This window comes from Apodemus sylvaticus, chromosome 7 (genome assembly GCF_947179515.1).
Source record: "Apodemus sylvaticus chromosome 7, mApoSyl1.1, whole genome shotgun sequence".
Taxonomy (NCBI): domain Eukaryota; kingdom Metazoa; phylum Chordata; class Mammalia; order Rodentia; family Muridae; genus Apodemus; species Apodemus sylvaticus.
Window position 1 is genome coordinate 75,924,032 of NC_067478.1, and position 23,519 is coordinate 75,947,550.

At 36.1% G+C, this 23,519-nt stretch overlaps 1 protein-coding gene across 1 annotated transcript in view; it reads left to right on the plus strand.

Annotated features, from left to right (window-relative positions):
• Ddx10 (DEAD-box helicase 10) overlaps window positions 1-23,519 on the plus strand; it is a 143,317-nt gene that overhangs the window by 26,413 nt on the left and 93,385 nt on the right. Inside the window, exons 10-13 of the mRNA XM_052188339.1 lie at window positions 6,944-7,045; window positions 10,546-10,633; window positions 13,315-13,403; window positions 16,022-16,493. Of these exons, the coding sequence (XP_052044299.1) occupies window positions 6,944-7,045; window positions 10,546-10,633; window positions 13,315-13,403; window positions 16,022-16,493 (751 nt within the window). The remainder of the gene's footprint in view (window positions 1-6,943; window positions 7,046-10,545; window positions 10,634-13,314; window positions 13,404-16,021; window positions 16,494-23,519) is intronic.

The window sequence follows — 23,519 nt, forward strand, 5'->3', positions numbered from 1 at the left end:
TCGATCCTCAGAGCTTATTGGCCAGCTACTCTGTTGAGTAGGTGAGTTCCAGGTTCAGTAAGAAACTGTCTCAATAAATGGAAGATGCAGAACAGGTCGGGAGGTCTCTAACAGCAATCTCTGGCCTTCATATGCATACTCACATGAGCATGTACATATGACATAGAGAAATATAAACCATGGAAAGCAGATGAATAACATTCAGTAAACTGTTGTAATATGGTATCTATAATGGTTAAGAATTATAAATAACATTAATTATAATAAAGTTATGTTAATTATGAATAGCTGTATTTAGACTATTTCTTTGGTTTATACTTTGTTTTTTGGTTTTTTGGGTTTTTTTTGGATTTGATTTTTTTCGAGACAGGGTTTCTTTGTATAGCCCTGGCTGTCCTGGAACTCACTCTGTAGACCAGGCTGGCCTCGAACTCAGAAATCCACCTGCCTCGTCCTCTGGGATTACAGGCATGCGCCACTACCGCCCATCCTGTTTCCAGTTTCTTAAGGTGGATCTTAATATTCTGGATTCACATTTGTATTATTTTTCACAGTGAGATCTTTTGAGAAGTTTTAGTGGCAGTTGGTGATATAAATCCTTTCCCAATTTCGTAATTTCCTTTGTAAAATTTGGTGCATGCACCCACTTACATCTGCATTTTTGTGGTCCTTTAGGTCTTGGATAGGAATTGACTATATATGGTATCTTGTAAACTAGAAAGTGGCTTACAGGCCTTTACCTGGGCTAGAGGCATGATGTGAAAAGTGGAGACTGATTCCTTCATAGAATATATTTAGCAGTATTTTGAAGTTTCTCTATGTGAGATAAATAAGTGTTTTAGAATATCAAGAAATGATTCAAGAAAAGAAAGTGTTCCAGGTTTTTAATTTTGAATAAGTTGGTAGAAATACAATGTATGGTGAACATGTTATGGTGAGCATTAATCTGGATCTTAATGGTTGTAGATGGAGACTTAGAACAACACTGCAATGCTAAGTCTGAAGAGAATTTTATATGTTTATATGTGTGTGTGTGTGTGTGTGTATATATATATATATATATATATATATATATATATGAGACTACTGTTTATGAGTATATGAGAATACTGTTTTAAAGAATATTTTAGTGTGTTTTTTTAAATACAGCCATTAACTTTTAAAGTTGAAGTATGACCCTTCATACATAAACAACAAATTCTGAATTGACTATTTCAGATGTATAGTCAGTAAAAAGGTTAGCATATGTAATGCTTGCTTTTTTTCTCTGTTGATTTAAAATGACCATTAATGGGCTTAGAGATAATGAGAAAGGATTGTGGGCCACGAGACTGAATAATTGAGTTGAATAAAGACTAAATTAAAAATTGAAACTAATTAAAATCTTCTGTTAGGCTGTAATTAAAACCAGGTTGCCAGAAAGTGTTTGCTTTTGGAATTGAACATTAATAAATAAATATAAAAAAGTGGATTTATTAGAAAAATTACTAAAGTTGGAGAATCTGGATTTATCTTTTTGTGACTCACCAAGGAGAAATAAAGGATGGTCCAGGTGTTTATTTCTTTCAAGCATTTACTGTTTTACTGAATTCTTCGATTTTTTTTTAATGAATTTATTGGATCTACAAAAAAGTTTCCCTTAATCCACTTAACAAAAGAAGTCCTTTTTCAGACAAGTGAGTGATGATAGTTTATAGTGCTCTATCCTGTAGTACGTTTTGCCACTTAAAAACAGTGACTTTAAGGCTTGCAGGTTTTGGCACTAAAAAACCTGAATTCTTTTATTTTAAATTAAAAATTTACAGTTGGAAATACAGAAAATTTGTAATTAGAAAGCACACACCAGATAAGCCCTTTATGTGCGGGTAGTAGGGAGGCTAGGGTAGAAGATGGAAGTTTTTATGTTTCCTGTTCTCGAGTACCAAGAGTGCTTGTAGTTCTCAATATTGTATTAATTTAGATAGCAAAATGATTCCACTAGGGGACAGTAGAACCAAGCGTTTGTATTTCACATGCCTTTGATATACAAAGATGGAAATTGGTTAAAATTCCTAAATTGGGACAAGTTCATGGTTTGCAGAAGATGCTCCTATTTTAAGGAATCATTGAGAATATTTTTTAGAGTCTTTAACTTTTTGCAATCAGAAATAATAGAGAAAAACAATTTCCATAAGAATTAAGCCTAATGTGAGTTTATTAGGTATGTGATAGAAACAGTATTTGCAAGTGGAATTTCTTATTCTTAAATTTTAAACTTCTACTAGTCTGTTCCTCCCAAAGAGGAAATTGCTTCCTTATGTGGCCTTCGGCATATGTCTGCTAATAACTGTGTTTTGAAGGCTTAATGAAAGGTAAAGCAAATCCTTTGTTTTATGACTTGAAGCATTGGAGAGCTGGGCTGCAATGGCAGGTACAGAAGCAAGGAAGGCCTGATGCTTCTCTCTCAGGCACTTCTTCTGCTCAGTCGAGCAGGCAGGATGATCTTTTCTGACTCCTGGGAGGGCCTCTCATCAGTCAGAGAGAGGCCTATACACTTTCTCTGTTCCCCTCACCCTTATTGTTCCAGGCCGGGTCTTATGGCTGCTTATATGTGTGTGTCAGACATTGTTGCCTTAATGACTTTTATTTTACTTTCTGGTAAAATGCCTTTCCCACAGTTACCTGTGTGGCTATTTCTATCCTCTCCGTAAGGATGTCCACTCCTTTGTACCCTTCTCTTTTCTGTATCATTTATCACATTTAGAAATGTTAGAACAATTAGTTGGTTTTCTTTTTATTCTTTGCCCGGTGGAGGTGGCGCATGCCTTTAATCCCAGCACTTGGGAGGCAGAGGCAGGCGGATTTCTGAGTTCGAGGCCAGCCTGGTCTACAGAGTGAGTTCCAGAACAGCCAGAGCTACACAGAGAAACCCTGTCTCGAACACCCCCCCCCCCCCCCCCCCCCCCGACACACACACACACACACACACACAAAAAGACCAGTTCTTTTTATTCTTTGCTTTTATCATTACTAGACTGTTTTATAAAAGTTTTCTTTTTCTTTTTCTTTCTTTCTTTTTTTCTTCCTACATTGGTGGCCAGTGAGCCCAAAAGATTCTCCTGTTTCCTTCTTGCCAGCACTTAGGTTACAGGCATGCATTTTATAACTAGCTTTTTACCTGGATGTTGGGGATCTGAACTCAGTTCCTCCCTCATGCTTGCTCAGCAAAGCATGTATTGCTTCTGAGTTCACTCATGGTGTCATCTCCTCAGCTTGTCCTCTGACTCTAGCATGTCCTCAGAGGTGTTACAGATAGGGAAGTTTCCCTGGCTCTCAGCTATTTTATTTGGTAGGTTATCTTTTTTTTTTTTTTAAGATTTTTATTTTCTATATTCTTTGTTTACATTCCAAATGATTTCCCCTTTCCCGGATCCCCCCTCCCCATATGTCCCATAAACCTTCTTCTCTCCATCCCTTCTCCAATCACCTCCCTCCTTTTTCTCTGTCTTATATTCCCCTCCAATGCTAGATCAATCCTTTCCAGGATCAGGACCCTCTCCATACTTCTTCATGGGAGTCATTTGTTATGCGATTTGTGCCTTGGGTATTCAGGGCTTCTGGGCTAATTAATATCCACTTATCAGAGATTGCATTCCATGTGTATTCTTTTGTGATTGGGGTACCTCACTTAGGATGATATTTTCCAGATCAAACCATTTGCCTAAAAATTTTGTGAATTCATTGTTTCTAATTGCTGAGTAGTATTCCATTGTGTAAATATACCACATTTTCTGTGTCCATTCCTCATTTGAGGGGCATCTGGGTTCTTTCCAGCTTCTGGCTATTATAAATAAGGCTGCTATGAACATAATGGAGCATGTGTCTTTATTGCATGCCGGGGAATCCTTTGGGTATATGCCCAGGAGAGGTATAGCAGGGTCCTCCGGAAGTGTCAATGTATTACTAGTCATAAAGGTTATTTGCTTTCTAAACAGCAAAACTCTGTATTAGAGCACAGGTATGTCCCTAAACACGTAAACTGCATTACATCTGAAGGGAATTATGTATCACCTTCCTTTTTGGACCAACCACAGCTGTTTTAGGCCTCAGGACTGGAACCTAAGCTCCATGCCACCGGAGCAAGCTGTGCACTCCCAGTCTGCCTCTGGGTGCACACCAGGTCTCCAGTACTTCCTGAAGACCGAGTGCTGTGGCCCAGGCTGTTCAGATCCCGAAGCAGACACCTGAAGCTTTTTTTTTAATTGAAAATAATCTTCATTTACGTTTCAGATGCTAAAACCTTTCCTGGTTTCCCCCTCCCCGAAAACCCTCAATCCCTCCTCCCACCCCATGCCTCCAAGTATATGCCCCTCCACCTGACCCGCATCTTTTTATCTTATATGCTAATAACTTCTGCCACTATACATGGTTTGGTCTGATAGCTAAAGGGAATGTTTTGAAATTTATACTATTTTGCAGTAGATGAAGATGAATAACTTTGAGGCATATAATTCTGCATTTAAACAGTGAGGAAGTTATTTACAACTAGTTTTTGAGATCAACAGATCATTAGATAAAGAAGTATCTATATATTCATATTTCCTTTTTGCTTACAAGAAAGTTATCTAAGAATAAAACAAAATATTCAAGTATTCACTGGTTTCTGAAATACTGTCTTTATGCCTTGTGAAACTTGGCTGTCCCTTCTGTGTCTCTATCCCTAGTGTTAGACTGGCTACTGATTTTTCAAGTTTCATTTAAGGTGTCATTTCTGGACAATTGTCTTGATACATAGACTATTAGGTTGAATCTCTGTCATGTGCTTATAGCATTCTCTGTATTATGAATACATATAAAATCTATATTATTACTCCCTCTGCACCCCTGTCCTCCCAGACAGGTTTAGTTTTGGCTGTCCTGGAACTCTGTAGATTTCCAGGCTGGCCTTGAATTCAGAGATCCACTTACCTCTGGTCTCCTCAGTTCTGGGATTAATACCTATTTTTATAGGCACTCAGCTTTGTTAGTAGCCATCAGAATGTCTGTTTTCTCACCATTTCAGCACCTGGCGTATCAATAAGATTTTAAATAATTAGCAATAGTAAAATAGCTTAACATTTTGGTTTTATTTAATCTTTTTCAGTCTGCATACAAGGAATGCATATATTTTTTTCCTTATTAGAATGGAGTTGAGTTTTAAAATTAATATGTAAGATAAAACGGTTTCCTTTAGTTGTTACAATAAAAAGTTCTCCTAGTTAAAGCCAGTTTCCTTTCAGCATTCAGTGATAAAATGATATTTGCAGACAGTGTTGTAGAATCTCTCCAGAGGCAGGCATTCAAGGCAGTGGCAGTCAGGCTCCGAGCACCTTTTTAGTCATCGTTTTTTTACTTCTGCTGTGGACCTTCCCTTGTTTAGCTCTCTCTTTATTCAGTCAGTCTTGTATTGTCTGGTTTCCTGTATGGTGACATGGCATTCTTTTAGAACACCTTAGTTTACCCCTTTCTATCTGCCTTAAAGACCTACCTGAACTGTGTCTGCTGTGTCGTATTCTTTCTCTGGTAGTTCTGAGCTGGCTGTGCACGTTGCCTGTGCCTGTCCTTTGGCATTCTTTGATTATTTTTTCGGGTTTCTTGCTTGTATGTGTTTGCCATTTCTGATAGGGTGAGTGTTACATTGCTTGACCTGCTTCTTGGTATTCTTTAGTTTATTCCTGAGTCATAGCTTCTGGGTAAATAGTTTTTGGTCAGTTATAAAAATGTTCTCCTCAAATTTATTTATTTATTTTAATTTAATTTAATTTAATTTAATCTAATCTAATCTTATTTATTTATTTATTTATTTATTTATTTATTTATTTATTTATGTATGTATGTATGTTTTGGATTTGGTTTTTTTGAGACAGGGTTTCTCTGTATAGCCCTGGAACTCAATCTGTCCTGGAACTCACTCTGTAGACCAGGCTGGCCTCGAACTCAGAAATCTGCCTGCCTCTGCCTCCCAGAGTGCTGGGATTACAGGCGTGTGCCACCACCGCCCAGCTGCCACTCATATTTTAGAGCATGAATTTAAAGAATGCTTTGAGATTGTTTTCTTCTGTGTACCTGAAAAATTTCCTAAGTATTCCATTTGATTTCTGTTTTGTTGCTTATGTGTACCAACTGACACTGTTGTGTCAGTAAACTGTATTCAAGCAGCCTAAACAACTTTAGTACTTTAGGAAGCCTTTGGCCAGTGTCAGTACAGATTTCTGAAGTATGGTATAAATTAAGACTTGGCTTTAAAGTGAGGGAAGACCAATTACAAAGATTGACAGTGTTTATCTTAGTAGGCCCATTTCTTTATACTGATCTGAAAAGTTTTGATTTGAAGGTATCAGCAAAATCTGTAGGAAGATGAACTGATTTATATATTTTGGTTTTCTAAGACAGGGTTTTGCTGCATAGTTCAATGTAGCAATTCTTCTGCCTTAGCCTCCTGTTTTCAGAAATTACAGGCAAATGTCATTCCTGACAAATTGATTTCTTCAGTGTACTTGGTTGCCATGTTTAATAATTAATTTTGTTATAATTCTATTGTGGCTTGGGTGAAAATACCCTCCTTGAAAAATCTGTGTGGACCTATTTTAAAATATCCCTTTTGGAGTTGGGCCTGTTGTTGTCTGAGGCCAGCATGGGTTACAATATTGAGACCTTCATCTCAAAAGATGAAATTTGTTTAACAACTTTGTTTTCGATGCTAGCTGTACTATTGAGGTACAGCCTTAAAGGCAGTAGGAATTATAGCAGGTGATTGGAATTAGAAGCAAGACAGCTAGAACCCTACCTTACTGACATCTCAGAATATTAAAAGCAGATTTTTCTAGCACTTATTAAGTGAACTTGATTTCTTGTCATCTACTCATTTTACTGTTAAATGTAAAGCAAAGATTGTATTGATACATTTTAAAAACTTTGCTTTTAGGTACAAAGAGGATGGAGAAGCGTTATTAATATTACTACCTTCAGAAGAACAAGGGATGGTGCAGCAGCTTCTCCAGAAGAAAGTACCTGTGAAGGAGATCAAGTAAGAGCTACTTGTTCATCTGTGGCTGTTAGGAGTGATAGTATGACATCATATCACCTGCACGTATTTCCTACTTTCTTCTAAGCTATTTGACCATCTAGCTTCTGAGTTAGAGGGAAAAATAAAGGACTTTAAAGAAGTTTTATAAAGAAGTTTTATACTCACAGCAAATTTGAAGGAAAGTATAGTTGCTCAACATTCCCAACCTCACATGCAGTTGCATCCTCCAGTGTCTGCATCCAACAAACTGGATATTTGTTGCAATTATTCGGAATTATTGATATTTCGGAATTGACATATTAGTGTCACTTAAGAGTCCTGAGTTCATACAAAGATCTCTGTTGTATCACTGTAATTAGCATCTGAGAAATCCACCTTAAAAAAGGAAGTATTTTGGCTCATGGTTTCAGAGGTCATGTCGGCAAGGAGGTGTGTCAGAGCAGAACAGCCCTTCTGATGGTAGGCTAGGGAGTAGGTAGGTAGCCTACCTACCTTCTGATGGTAGGCTAGGGAGCAGGGAGAGAATGCCTATTAGTCTAGGTAATGAAAAACTTCACAGATTAGCTCTTTACTTTTGCATTTAATGTCATTGGCATACTCAAAATCATCTTAACGTTTTCTGCTATGTTAGTTGCTAGAAATTTTGTGTGTGTGTGTGTGTGTGTGTGTTTATATGTACTAGCGGTGGATGTCGGGATGTCATTTTCAATGACTTTCCTACCTTATTATTATTATTTTTTGAGATAAGATCTTTAACTGAACTGGCTGTCTGGCAAGCTCCTAGGTTCTGCCTGTCTCTTTCCCAACTCCACCCCCCAAGTTCTAGTGCCGTGGATTCAGGTGTGCATGACTGGGTCCATTTTATCAAGGTGGTGCTGGAGATCAAACTCAGATTTTCCAGCTTGTGTAATATTTTGTCCATTTAGTCATCTCTTGAGTCCTTTTCTGCCTTTTATTTATATCTGTGATTCATGTAGAAATAAAAGTATGTGCTGTATTTATGTGTTTACTTGACCAGTTCTAATACCATTTATTAGAAAGACTAACTTTGTTCCATTGTGCTGCTCTGGTTCCTCTGTCAAAGATCTGTTGACTATACATGTAGCTATATATTTTTCTGGGTTTTCTTCTTCTTGGTTTGTTCTTTTGCCAATTACCGTCCTGTCTTGATTATTATTGCTTTATACTAAGTCTTGAGGTTGGAGCATGACAGCCCTGCAGCTTGTGTTTAGAATCAGTTTATTGATATCCATAAAATAACTGGCTGGTATTTGGATTGGTATTACATTGATTCTGCAGATCAAGTGTGAAACAGATTGAAACCTTGACAAGATAGAATTTTCCTGAAACTGAAAATTGTGGTTGTTTGATTTCTACCATCAGATTTTTTGGTTTTCTTCATGTAAAGCCTGCTCACACTGTCTTAAGAGTCCTGTCTCAGAAGTTCTTTTCTTGCAGCTTTAGTTTCTGCTGTCTCATGTCTGGTAAACAGAAAGCCTTTGATATATTTGCATTCTGAAGCCTCGTTATAATTTTTATTAGTTCCACAAGCATTTTGTTCCTTTCTTTTGATTTTCCAAGTAGGTCTTCAATCATTTTACCTTCAAACAAGTATAGTGTTATTTTTTTTCTTCTGCAATCAGTATGACTTTAATTTTTCTTTTTTTCTTTTTATTTTCTACATTGAAAAGCATATTTCTCTGCTTTGTTCTTTTCCTTTATTATTTTATGTGGTTGGATATTTTGTTTGCATGTATGTCCTTAGTGCTGTGTGCTTCTGGTGCCTAGTGGGAACCAGAAGAGAATGTTAGGTCCCCTGGATCTGTAATTACAGATGGTTCTAAGCTTCCATGTGGGTACTGGGAATTGAATCTGGGTTCTCTTAAGGATTGTTTATTGCTCTTAACTGGAGAGTTATTTCTCCAGTACTCCTGCTTTGTTCTTGATTTTAGTGGGAAAACTAGAAGGTTCTCATTTATATTAAGGATGATGTTAGCTCTAGCCTTTTTTTTCTCCTTTTCTTCCTTTCCCTCTTTCTTCTAAAGAAAAGGCATTCTTTATTGAAGTTTTTTATTTCTGGTTTATATATAACTTATATTTTAATACCTACCTATATTGATATGATACATTATATTAATTTGCCTATTGAATGAATGTTGAGCCCATCATGGTTATGCTATAGAATTATTTATTGATTGGTTGGTTGGTTGATTGAGATAGGGTCTCATGTAGTTTTCTAGGTTAGCTTCAAATGTAATGTGTAGCTGAGGTAATCTCTATTTCCTAAATGCTGAGATTAACCTGTGTATGTTGTTAATGTTGTTTATATGTGTAGTGTATTTATGGTATGTGATATGTACCTGTCTCTCTCTGATCCCTAAGATCATTTATGTAGCTACCTTAGTAGGTAGCCAGTGAGTCTGAAGGCACCACCTGTCTTTGATCTCTCCGCATCTTCCCCAAAAGGGCTGAGAATACAGGAATGGAATGTGCTACAATGTCTCTGAAGAGCTGAACTTACTTATCCAAGTGTGTCAGGCACTTTACCAACCAAGTAATCTCCCCAGCCATGACACCTTTAAAAAATATTGAAATAATTTTGCAGAATACAGCAGAGAAAAATAATAAAGAACTTCTTAGTTACAAGGGGTATTGTGGATAGAAATGTGGATAGCTCCTGAATGAAGTCTTTTTGTGGGTTTTTTCATTTCAAAGGATCATAACCTCTCATCGATGAGGCATGAACTGGGCATAGTGGAGTCTTATCAGTCTTACTTGTATTGGAGACATTGAAAGCAGCTTAATTTGTCTAAAAGTAATTTGGACTAAGATAGTGGCAAGACTAAGAATATAGAAGATAAAAATTGACCATAAATTGAATTCTTGAAGCTAGTAGCTTTGTATGTTTTGAAAATTTTCCCTAATATTAAAGGAAAAACAGTTCTGTTTACACTTTTTGTTTCCTTGTTACAACTCTAGAATTGGAGTAATGTAATAATTCAGTTTGAAGTTGGGAAAAAATGGAGTCTCTTGTGAAATGTAGATTCTTTGCTATAGCCTAGTTAAGCAAAAATTAATGTTTCTGATATATTTAGTTTTTAAATAGGTAAGCAGTTTTTATGTCTTAGATACTTAATTCCTTGAGATAGATTTTATATGTGATTTAAAAAGAAGCAGTGACATTGAATTTCATCTTATTAATTTGTGACCTATGGTTGTCTACTTTCTACTAGCTTTGTTAAATTAAGAAGTAGCCTGCGCTAATCATTATGTTAATATAGATGGATAATATAGATTATCCTCTCTTCCTCATCATTTGTTTGGAGAAATCTACTGTCCTGTTATTTTCTTCTTCTTGTGGTTATTCTTGGTCCATAGATGAGAAATACCATTAAATACTTGAATGTCAAGTGAGGGGGCATAAGAAAATGTTATATATTATTTTCTGTTTTGAAAAATGAGATTGCTTCTTCAGTTTAATCATTATTTTTTTTTAAAAGAATCAATCCAGAAAAACTTATCGATGTTCAGAAAAAATTAGAATCATTTTTAGCTCAAGATCAAGATTTAAAAGAAAGAGCTCAAAGGGTAAGTCATTTTTAAATCCAGTATTTGTTTTTAGAATGGAATTCTATAAGGCAGTTATATTTCATCAATTTCTGCTATTACTATATTGCATAGCCATAACTAAATGGTTTAAACAATGTAAGTTTTACATAGATTACTTCTTAATTTTAGAAAGTGTTTCTTAATATTTACCTGTGTATAATCTTATTGGAGACACAGAGGAAATTCTAAGATGATTTTTATATTTGAAGCAGCCTGGTATCTAGTATACTTAATAAAATTTAACTTCCTTTTTCAGTGAAATTGTTGTAAGTTCAATTGCATTTACTAGATGGAAGATTAATATTGTGTTAGGCTAAATTTCTAGATGGCATAGCATTCTTGCAAATTATCTTCAGAAATAAAATTTGAATCTTAATATTCCTTGATTTGCTCTTCTGAACTAAAAAAATCTTAAGAAATTGCCTACATGTGCAAATTTTACTTATGTACATCTGACTTTTTATAGTGTGTGTACCTTCTGGAATGGCCAAGTTGGACTAATCTTTAGATCAGGAGAAAAGTTAGGAATTAAAATCCACATGATACTGAAAATGCTGGTAGTGTTGTGATGACTAGCAGGTCAGTTGTTTACTGACGAGGAAATAAAATATGTGAAAGGATATTTCATGGTTTGTGCTTATGGAAAATGAGCCCTTAGAACAAAGATTATAGAATAGGATGGCTGCTAAAATAAGCCTGTGACTTGTTGCTGTCACAATGAGTTAGCAGAATGGCTGTATTCCTGGTACCATCAGGCTGTTTGGTTTCAGAAAAGTGACTTTTCTAGCTTTTGATTATAATCTGGATGGAACAAAACCTATAAGCATGGAGCTATTTCTTGTGGATGATTGCAGGAGAAAATACCATTGATCCAAATCCATTCTTTTTTTTTTTTTTTTCCTTTAATGCCTCTGGAGACAGAAAATGGTTTTTGGGAGATTTGTTGGGTAGAAAAGATTAATTTCTTTTCTACATTACATTAAGTAAATGTAGAAATGCAGATTAAAATGTAAATTTTAAGAGATATGGACAGAAGGATTAAATACACTATAAAAATTATATATGTGTACTGTATATATTCTTGTATATGCATGTGTATGTATAGGTGTGCAAACGTGTGTATGGAGGCCAGAGGTCAATTATGGATATCTTCCTCAAATATTCTCTACCTTATTTGAGACAAGGTCTTTTATTGTACCTGGCTAGACTTAGCCTAGTTGGGCTGCATATTACAGGGATCCTTCTGTTACTGGCTCCCCAGTGCTGGGATTATAGGCACATTTTGTATGCCTGGCCTTGTAATGTGGGTGCAGGGCATTCAGACTCAGGTTCTCATGCTTGTGTGACCAGTATGTTACTAACTGGGCCATCTCCCCAGCCCCATAAAAATTATCTTTAAAGGAAAAGTAATTCCTTAGATGTATTTATTATCTATTTATTTTATAAACAGATAGGAACAGGATGACATAGCTCTGTCATAAGCATAGTTTCATGTAAAAAAAGGAAATAAGAATTTTCAAGATGATAGTATTATATATAATATATATAGTTATTTGAAATTATAATAAAAAGGGAAAACAATCTTTCAAAATTTGGTTCATTTATTATAGTGAAATTTTATTTTGCTGAAAACTTAACTTTTTGGCTGGAGAGATGACTGCTCTTCTGAAGATCCTGAGATCAAATCCCAGCAACCACATGGTAGCTCACAGCCATCTGTAATGAGATCTGACGCCTTCTTCTGGTGTGTCTAAAGACATTTACAGTGTACTTACACATTATAATAAATAAATCTTAAAAAAAAAAGAAAACTTAACTTTTGACTGCTATAGTAATATTACCAACAAAAAGCATTTATTTGTGTCTACTCTATTTCAGAAGATATTCTGTGTGTTTGTTCTATATAAATATTCTCAACAGTGACTTAGGAGACACTGTTATGTTTTCCTTTTTATTTTATTTTTTATTTTTTATTTTTTTTATTTTTTTTGAGACAGGGTTTCTCTGTATAGCCCTGGCTGTCCTGGAACTCACTCTGTAGATCAGGCTGGCCTCGAACTCAGAAATCTGCCTGCTTCTGCCTCCCAGAGTGCTGGGATTACAGGCGTGCGCCACCACTGCCCGGCAGTTATTGTTTATGATAGATGAGAAAATTGCCATTTAGAAAAATGGTGTTTGCTCAGCTAATAACATATCCAATCAGGATAGATGCTCTATCTGTGTTAGTCCATTGCCCGTGTTGCCCCCATTGCACTTTATTATAATTCAGTATTACTTATTAACATTTGGTAGATTTTGGGCAGTTGAGTAAAAATATGAATTTTCTCCTTGTAGTTAAGACTTCATGTAGCCCAGTCTGGCCTTGAATTTTCAATCCCTTTGTCTCTCCCTCCTAAGTCCAGGAATCACAGGCAATGCACCACCATGCCCAGCTGAGGTGATATTTCTTATTGTCTTGGACTGGTGATAAAATGAAAAAATCTTTTCTAATATTACAGTTGTAACAGCTTATTTTTCTTTGCATGCAAAATAGAGGTTTATTGATCTTTTTTGTTTTTTCATTACTACTGAATGCTCTTCACTACTATGTAGTTTTCTATTTTGGTTTAGCTTAATCTTCAATCTTCAACTTCTATTACATTGTGCTTTTTATTTTACAGTGTTTTGTCTCCTACATACGTTCAGTATATCTTATGAAGAATAAAGAAGTGTTTAATGTGAGCAAGTTACCAATTACTGAGTATGCACTGTAAGTATTGATAACATAGCTGCAGTAAAGCTAGAGGGACTGTCCATAGTGTGTTCTCTAAGAGCCCTAGTTTAGATTGCTCTGCTTTAGAACATCCATTGAAAATTTGCAGAGAAGTGTATTAAATGAAGTCTAGAAAAATTAGCTCATATTTTGTTGTTTTCAGGAAGGATCATATTTATAAGTTCTGAATAGTTTTTTCGTTTTGCTACTGTTATGTACACTTGCAGTTGCTGTTGCAAGATTAGTGACTCAGGTTGCTAAATAAGGAATGACCAACTGATTTTGTTTGAATAGTTGAGAGATTATAAAACAAAAATAGCCTTTTAATGTAAAAGGGTAGAATCAGCTCTATTCAAGGGAGTCTTATCTATGGGAAATGCTTGACAAAATCTTTTAGAAGAACCCTTGAATGTCATCAAACTTCAATGTCTATCTTAGGTTTCTCAGATAAAGTACGTTTTAGGTAAGGTCTGTATGTTTGGCTTATTTTCTTGGAAATTGAGTACCTTTTCTTTCAAATTACGTTTAATAAAGAAAACTAAAAAAGTATTTTTACTGAGAGTACAATATATTTATATCCTTTCCATTTCCCCTTCATAATAAAACAATTGCCTTGGTAAGCTGCTATTTTCTATTCTGTTAGATTATATGCTTAATATAACATAACCTGCCAGTTTTAATATTTTAGAATCCTTGTATTAGATAACGCTGTAGGACAGAAGACAGCATTACTATTTAAGTAATTCATGGAAAAACATGTGTTATGGGTACCATGCTTTTGTTTTCTTATGTTCATTTGCCAGCTCCTGGTTGCACCATTTTTAATATCATCCAAAGATTAGGCTTTTTAGCTACTTTTGTGTTCTGTGTGAACTTCAGTGTTTTTTATTTTGGTTGTTGCAGCTAGAATATTCACAAAGGATGGGCACAGGTTTTGAATACTGCAGGGACATAACTAGAAGTTGTTTTGTCATATCAAACTAGTAAATGCCATGATTGCCATTGAAGACTTGCTTTTGGTGAGGTTTAGAAAAGGTAAACAATTATGTTACACTTAAGTGATCAGTATAGTTTAACTATGTTTTTTAGTTTAAGTTGATATTTAGATGTATAACTTTCTTGAGGTATATTTCCTCTTGAAGCCTCTGATATCTAAAGCAGTTGCTGTGTCTCTAAGATAACAGGTTTAAAAAAAATATACTAAAGAAGTACTTTTGAGTGCCCAATATATGTAAGTCATTGCATTCAATATATATATATATATATATATTCAATATAATATATATATAATATTGAATACACACACACACACACACACACACACACACTGTTCTCTTCAAGGAATTCAGGTTTAGTTCCTGGGAAGTCTAAATATCACTGTACTATATTAAAAGAAATCTGCTAGTATATACTCACATATTGTCCCAACCTTCCTGCTACAACAGTAATTCAGTAATGGCAGAAGGGTTACCACTGTTGTATATTCATTACTTTAACTTCTGTAACTACTGTATGTGTTATTAACTCTCTAACATGACTCTGTTAGGTAGACATTCTCAACCGTTCCATTTTTTCAGATAAGAAAACTATCTAGAGAGGAGACTATTCCTGAGATCACACAACTAGTAAACAATAGAGCTGTGTATTTTGAACTTCAGCAGTTCTATTTCTGAGTTTGTGCTCTTCAATATTGAACTTCTCAGCTTTTGTTGTGCATTATATAGGAAAAAAAGTGGATAAAGCTGCCACTTATTTATTTATTTATTTATTTATTTATTTATTTATTGTGCTTATAAGCATTATCTTGGCAGACCTGAAGACTACCATGTAGCTAAGGCTGTCCTTTAACTCATCTGCTTGCTTCAGCCTTTTGAGGGCTGGGGTTAACGAGCAAATGCTTGTGCCACAATGCCTGGCTTCACCTTTGCTTTTTTAAAAGTTGTATTTCTATATACCAGTGGGAGTTTCGTGAAAATTGTTGGCTTTGATTATGTCAGGAAACAATGAATCTTAAATAAAATCTTGCTCTAAGGGTGGAAAAACAAAAAACCAGTAAGATTTCCTTCTTTTAGCTCCTTTAAAAAGAAAATGTATTTTTATAGCTGTGATTATGCCATATTCTTTTTCAGAAGTGGGATGTGAGGCAAGGATGATGGTATATGTATTGTGCTCTATTCTTTGAAAACAGCTGTTTTCCATTCCCCAGCCATGCCTTTTCCAGTTTATGTTGTAGCTTATGTTTTTGCAAAGTACCTCATGCAGTTAATTGGCATCCCTGTTCTGTGTTGTGAGGAAGCTGAGAGTTGAATTTGTAGTTGGGTCTGGTACATAAGTGTGATCATCTTGTTTCTATTTGAGTTCCTTTCTTTCATACTGTTTCAGCTCTGGAGGGTGACTGAGGTGTCTAAAACATTTTCTGGACAAGTACTCAGTTCATTTTGGCTTGTCTTTTGGATCATTTAATCTGTCAGAATTGATGTGTCTTAGAGGAATGTTTTTTTTTTTTTTTTTTTTTTTTTTTTTTTTTTTAAGAAGCCTTGGACATAGATCTGTGGAGAAACTTTCATAATACCACAAACATACCATCACTATTTTTGTTCTTTCCATTTTTGAAGGTCTCTTGGTCTTGCTGTGGCACCACGGATAAGATTTCTTCAGAAAATGGAGAAACAGCCCACCAAAGAATTGGAAAAGAATCAAGTCACTGAAGCAGTTCAGCCCAGAGCTCCCTCCGTCACCAACGATGAAGTAGAAGAGTTTAGAGCTTATTTCAGTGAGAAAATGTCCATCCTTCACAAAAGTGGGGAAAGACTAGAAGAGACAGAACACAGATTGACTAGTGGTGATAGTGACGAAGAACAAGACGAAGATACGGAAGATGAAGAAATGGAAGCTCATCTGGGAAAAGCCAGAGAGCCTCACACTGAATCTGTTCTCAGTACTGAGGAGGCACAGAAGGTCAAGGACCTTCCTGTGCAGTTCTTAGACCAAGATGATGATGATGAAGATGGGCCTGACTCTGACTTCCTCACGGTGAAGCGGCGTGATGTGTTTGGGTTGGATCTTAAAGAGAGTGAAGCACCGTCGGTAAGTGAACTCCAAATGGAGTCTTCATTAACATTGCACTAAACTTTTAAATGTTTGGAGCCAATTGACACCTCAGTACTGAGTCTTCTGATTCTGTGAATATGGCAAGTTTTCTGTTTACTTAGGTCTCCTTTACTACCTTTGAGCATTGTTGTGCATACCACATACATATTTTGTAGAGTAGTCTTACTTGAACCTTAAAAGTTTAATTTTGCATTTTTTTTCTGGCCAGTATATAGAAATACAATTTGTTTTTATGTATCATATATTTTAGACTGGTGACACTTTTGGGAGTTCTTCTATATAGTTAATTAAATCATCTTTATTTGTAAACACCAAAATAATAATAATAATTATTTTTACCTTCTGTACATCTCTCATTTCCTTTTCTTGCCTGATTATGACTTGTGAGAAGAATGTGAGATGCAAGGATAGATACCAATATGTTGTTCTTGATATTAGGTAGGATATACATTTAGATATTATTCTTGTATCTGATGTTAGCTTTTCAGGTTTTTTTTTTTTATTTATTTTTTATTTTTTTTATCAGATTGGAAAAGTTTCATTCTATTCCTAGTTCAGGTAGTTTTTTTTGTGACCATAAATGGATGATAAATTTTGTCATATATTTTTCTATAATTATTAAAGTAATCACATGATGGTTCTTAGTCTGTTTATATAGTATATTTTCTACCCCCAATTTTGAACCATTGTAAATTACTGTGGGGAAAAACCCTTCACTTGAACATGATTTGTTTTCCTTTACTATAGGACTACATTCTATTTACTAATAGGTATCATGTTAGGGACCTTTGTTTCTGTTGTCACAAAGAAAATTTGTTTTCTTTTTATAATGACCTGTCTGGATACTATATATTTTAAAGGCTTCTAGTTTATTTTGTCAAATAACCTTAACAGAATGATCATGTTGTTCATAATCACATTCTTTCTCTATTTCATTGTCTATTTACACCATTGTTGAATAGTAACTCATTTGTTGGTATATTCATGGGAAAATGGGCATTTTGAACCTCTATAAGAATTATTTGCTTGAAATACATTATTGAATTTTTGTAAGCTTGAACATAAATAATTTACTAGCTCTAAATGATAGATCAGGTCCAGCTTTATAACTTATGGTTTCTAATTATGATCTAAAATTTTGTTATAAAAATTTCATCTTTCCATTACCAAATATGGCCCTCTTTACCCTAGGCCAGAATTGCAAGTAAAAAGATAGTTTTCATTCTTATAAATGTTGTTTTAATTTCCTCAGCTGGAGAGATGAGATGAGAGCCATATCTGTATGTGAAAGTACAGGGCTTGGGCTGAGGCCCAGAGCATTTTCTTTCTCTGCCCTAACTATCCCTAGGCCTAGGCCTGAGAGCCTCCAGCCTTCTTACAATCTAGTCTTCTGAGATTACTGATTCATTTGTCTTCTCTTGGCTTCTTACTGAATTGTTATGCTTGGTCTCATATTAACTTTGGCAATAGTTCTCATCTTCTGGCTTTTTCTCATTCTCTGGCTCCTTCTGTCTTTACCAGTGTCTAGCTTGTTCTCTCTGCTACCTGTCTTTGTGAAACTCTCCCATTTAAAACTGCCATACACACCCACTCTTCTTTCTGTGTTGCTCTCAAGTTGCTTCTCTTTTCTATATTGTTCTTGGGAGGGTCAGGTATATCCATCTCTGACTAATTGTTAAACCTTTTAGAATCATCACTTTGTCTGCCCCTCAGTTAACTATCACTTTCAAACATGGCTGCTTCCTTCTACAAACTAACCTTACCTTCATTGTTAGGCATTAAAGCACATGTCTGTATTCCAGTCAGATTATACTGTAATCCAGAGTGAGTCTGCATTCTAGCCAGATCTAGACAGTCTTTGGATGTGATCTCTTGACAGAGCAGCTATTGAATTCCTCTACACTTTCGAACTTTGAAAAAAAAAAAAACCTAAAATACATTTAAAACGTTTGTTTGTTTGTTTACTTATTTATGTATGTGTATGTATGTACACATACATGCACATGCATCTGTGAGTGCATGGGTATGTGGATTCCGACGGTGGCCAGAACTAATTGGTTACCCTGGAACTAGAGTTCTAGGTGCTGTGAGCCTCCCAGTGTGAGAGCACTAGGTCTAAACTTGGGTCCTCTGGGAGCATGTGGTCTTAATTATTGACCTATCTCTTCAGTCCCTAAAAAACTAACATTTTAAACTATAATTTTTGAAATGTTGTGGCATATTTATCAGATATGACAGGCAGTTTTGGGCTATCAGAGGTTTTGGGACACTGGTCAAGAAAATTGTTTTCTGTTCCTTCATATTGCCTGGTATTATATATAAACAAGAATACTGAAATGGACAGAATTGATACCCCGCTCCCACTTCATCTTTATTCTTGTATTTCTAAAATGAATATTTTGGGTGTTCATGTTAATATATATAGAATATATATATTATTTTCTATATTCTTTGTTTACATTCCAAATACTTTCCCCTTTCCCGGTTCCCCCCTTCCCATAAGTCCCATAAGCCCTCTTCCCTCTGCCCATTCCCCAATGACCCCCCCCTCCCATTTCCCCTACAATGCTAGATCAAGCTTTCCAGGAACAGGGCCCCCTCCTTCCTTTTCTTGGGAATCATTTGATATGTTAATTGTGTCTAGAGTATTCAGAGCTTCTGGGCTAATTAATATCCACTTATCAGTGACTGCATTCCATGTGTTTCTTTTGTGATTGGGTTACCTCACTTAGGGTGATATTTTCCAGTTCCAACCATTTGCCTAAAAATTTCATGAATTCATTGTTTTTAATTGCTGAGTAGTATTCCATTGTGTAAATATACCACATTTTCTGTATCCATTCCTCCATTGAGGAACATCTGGATTCTTTCCAGCTTCTAGCTATTATAAATAAAGCTGCTATGAACATAATGGAGCATGCATCCTTATTGCATGCCAGGGAATCCTCTGGGTATATGCCCAGGAGTGGTATAACAGGGTCCTCCGGAATTGTCATGCCCAGTTTTCTGAGGAACCACCAGACTGATTTCCAGAGTAGTTGTACCAACTTGCAATCCCACCAGCAGTGGAGGAGTGTTCCTCTTTCCACATCCTCACCAACACCTGCTGTCTCCTGAGTTTTTAATCTTAGCCATTCTGACTGGTGTGAGGTGAAATCTCAGGCTTGTTTTGGTTTGCATTTCCCTAATGATTAATGATGTTGAACATTTCTTAAGGTGCTTCTCAGCCATTCAAAATTCTTCAGGTGAAAATTCTTTGTTTAGCTTTGTACCCCATTTTTTAATAGGGTTATTTGGCTCTCTGGAGTCTAACTTGAGTTCTTTGTATATATTAGATATTAGCCCTCTGTCAGATGTAGGGTTGGTGGAGATCCTTTCCCAATTTGTTGGTTGCCGTTTTGTCCACTTGACAGTGTCCTTTGCCTTACAAAAACTTTGTAATTTTATGAGGTCCCATTTGTCAGTTCTTGATCTTAGAGCATAAGCTATTGGTGTTCTATTCAGGAACTTTTCCCCTGTGCCCATGTCCTCAAGGCTCTTCCTCAGTTTCTTTTCTATTAGTTTCAGTGTGTCTGGTTTTATGTCCTTGATCCACTTGGAGTTGAGCTTAGTACAAAGAGATAAGAATGGATCTATTTGCATTCTTCTGTGTGCTGACCTCCAGTTGAACCAGCACCATTTGTTGAAAAGGCTATCTTTTTCCCATTGGATGTTTTCAGCCTCTTTGTCGAGGATCAAGTGGCCATAGGTGTGTGGGTTCATTTCTGGGTCTTCAATTCTATTCCATTGATCAACCTGCCTGTCACTGTACCAATACCATGCAGTTTTTAACACTATTGCTCTGTAGTATTGTTTGAGGTCAGGGATACTGATTCCCCCAGAATTTCTTTTACTGTTGAGAATAGTTTTAGCTATCCTGGGCTTTTTGTTATTCCAGATGAATTTGAGAATTGCTCTTTCTAACTCTGTGAAGAACTGAGTTGGGATTTTGATGGGTATTGCATTGAATCTGTAGATTGCTTTTGACAAGATGACCATTTTTACTATATTAATCCTGCCAATCCACGAGCATGGAAGAGTTTTCCATTTTCTGAGGTATTCTTGGATTTCCTTCTTCAGAGACCTGAGGTTCTTGTCATACAGATCTTTCACTTGTTTGGTTAGAGTCACACCAAGATACTTTATATTGTTTGTGGCTATTGTGAAAGGTGTCATTTCTCTTAATTTCTTTCTCAGCTTGCTTATCCTTTTGAGCACAGGAAGGCTACTGATTTGCTTGAGTTGATTTTATAACCAGTCACTTTGCTAAAGTTGTTTTTCAGCTGTAGGAATTCTCTGGTGGAGTTTTTTGGGTCACTCAAGTATACTATCATATCATCTGCGAGTAGTGATAATTTGACTTCTTCCTTTCCAATTTGTATCCCTTTGACTTCCTTATGTTGTCTAATTGCTCTAGCTAGAACTTCAAGTACTATATTGTAAAGATATGGAGAGAGAGGGCAGCCTTGTCTAGTCCCTGATTTTAGTGGGATTGCTTCAAGTTTCTCTCCATTTAGTTTGATGTTGGCTATCGGTTTGCTGTATATTGCTTTTACTATGTTTAGGTATGGGCCTTGAATTCCTGTTCTTCCCAAGACTTTTAGCATGAAAGGATGCTGAATTTTTGTCAAAAGCTTTTTCAGCATCTACTGAAATGACCATGTGGCTTTTTCTTTGAGTTTGTTTATGTAGTGGATTGCATTGATGGATTTCCGTATATTGAACTATCCCTGCATTCTTGGGATGAAGCCTACTTGATCATGGTGGATGATTGTTTTGATGTGTTCTTGGATTTGGTTGGCAAGAATTTTATTGAGTATTTTTGTATCAATATTCATTAGGGAAACTGGTCTGAAGTTCTCTTTCTTTGATGGATCTTTGTGTGGTTTTGGTATCAGTAATTGTGGCTTCATAGAACGAGTTGGATAGTGTTCTTTCTGTTTCTATTTTGTGGAATAGTTTCAAGAGTATTGGTGTTAGTTCCTCTTTGCCGGTCTGATAGAATTCTGCACTAAAACCATCTGGTCCCATGCATTTTTTGGTTGGAAGGCTTTCAGTGACCACTTCTATTTCTTTAGGGGTTATGGGACTGTTTAGATGATCTATTTGATCCTGATTTAATTTTGGTATTTGGTATCTGTCTAGGATTTGTCCATTTCCTCCAGATTCTCCAGTTGTGTTTTTGGAGTAGGAGCTGATGATTTTTTTGAATTTCCTCAGTTTCTGTTGTTCTATCTCCCTTTTCATTTCTAATTTTGTTAATTTGGAAACTGTCTCTGTGCCTTTTGATTAGTCTGGCTAAGAGTTTATCTATCTTGCTGATTTTCTCAAAGAACCAGTTCCTGGTTTTGTTAATTCTTTGTATGGTTCTCTTTGTTTCTACTTGATTAATTTCAGCTCTGAGTTTGATGATTTCCTGTCTTCTATTCCTCTTGGGTGAATTAACTTCTTTTTGTTCCAGATCTTTCAGGTCTGCCTTAAGCTGCCTTAAGAGCATACACTAGTATGCTCTTTCCAGTTTCATTTTGGAGGCACTCAGGGTTATTAGTTTTCCTCTTAGCAGTGCTTTCATTGTATCCCATAAATTTGGGTATGTTGTGCCTTCATTTTCATTAAATTCTGTCTTTGATTTCTTTCTTTATTTCTTCCTTGACCAAGGTATCATTGAGTATAGTATTGTTCAGCTTCCATGTATATGTGGGCTTTCTGTTGTTTTTGTTGCTATTGAAGACCATTCTTACTCCAAAGTGATCTGATAGGAGGCATGGGCTTAGTTCGATCTTCCTATATCTGTTGAGTTCTGTCTTGTGACCAATTATATGGTTGATTTTGGAGAAGGTACCATGAGGTGCTGAGAAAAAGGTGTATTCTTTTGATATTCTTTTGATGAGCCTTTCAGGAGACAGCTATATCAGGCTCCTGTCAGCAAGCACTTTTTGACATCTGCAATAGTGTCTGGGTTTGGTGACTGTATATGGGATGGATCCCCGGGTGGGACAGTCTGAATGGCCTTTCCTTCACACTTTGCTCTACACTGTGTATCTCCTCCCATGCGTATTTTGATCCCCCTTCTAAGAAGGACTGAAGCATCCACACTTTGGTCTTCCTTCTTCTTGAGCTTCCTGTAGTCTATGAATTGTATCTTGGGTATTCTGAACCTTTGAGCTAATGTCCACTTATCAGTGAGTACATACCATGTGTGTTCTTTTGTGATTGGTACCTCACTCAGGATGATATTCTTTTTTTTTTTTTTTCAAGACAGGGTTTCTTTGTATAGTCCTGGCTGTCTCACTCTTTAGACCAGGCTGGCCTCGAACTCAGAAATCTGCCTGCCTCTGCCTCCCAAGTGCTGGGATTATAGGTGTGCGCCACCACACCTCTAGGATGATATTCTTTAGTTCCTTCCATTTCCCTAAGAATTTCATGAAGTCATTGTTTTTAATAGCTGAGTAGTACTCCATTGTGTATATATACGACATTTTCTTTATCCATTCCTCTGTTGGAGGACATCTGGGTTCTTTCCACCTTCTGGCTATTATAAATAAAGCCACTATGAGCTTAGTGGAGCTTGTGTCCTTATTACACGTTGGAGCATCTTTTGTGTATATGCTCAGGAGTGGTATAGCTGGGTCCTCAGGTAGTACTATGATCCATAGGTAGTACTATGTCCTATTTTCTGAGGAACCACTAGACTGATTTCCAGAGTGATTGTACCAGCTTGCAATCCCACCAACAATGGAGGAGTGTTCCTCTTTCTCCATATCCTCGTCAGCAGCTGCTGTTACCTGAGCTTTTGATCTGACTGGTGTGAGGTGGAATCTCAGGGTCATTTTGATTTGCCTTTCCCTGATGACCAAGGATGTTGGACATTTCTTTATTTTTTTCTTTTTTCTTTTTGTTTTTTTGAGACAGGGTTTCTCTCTAGCCCTGGCTGTCCTGAAACTCATTCTGTAAACCAGGCTG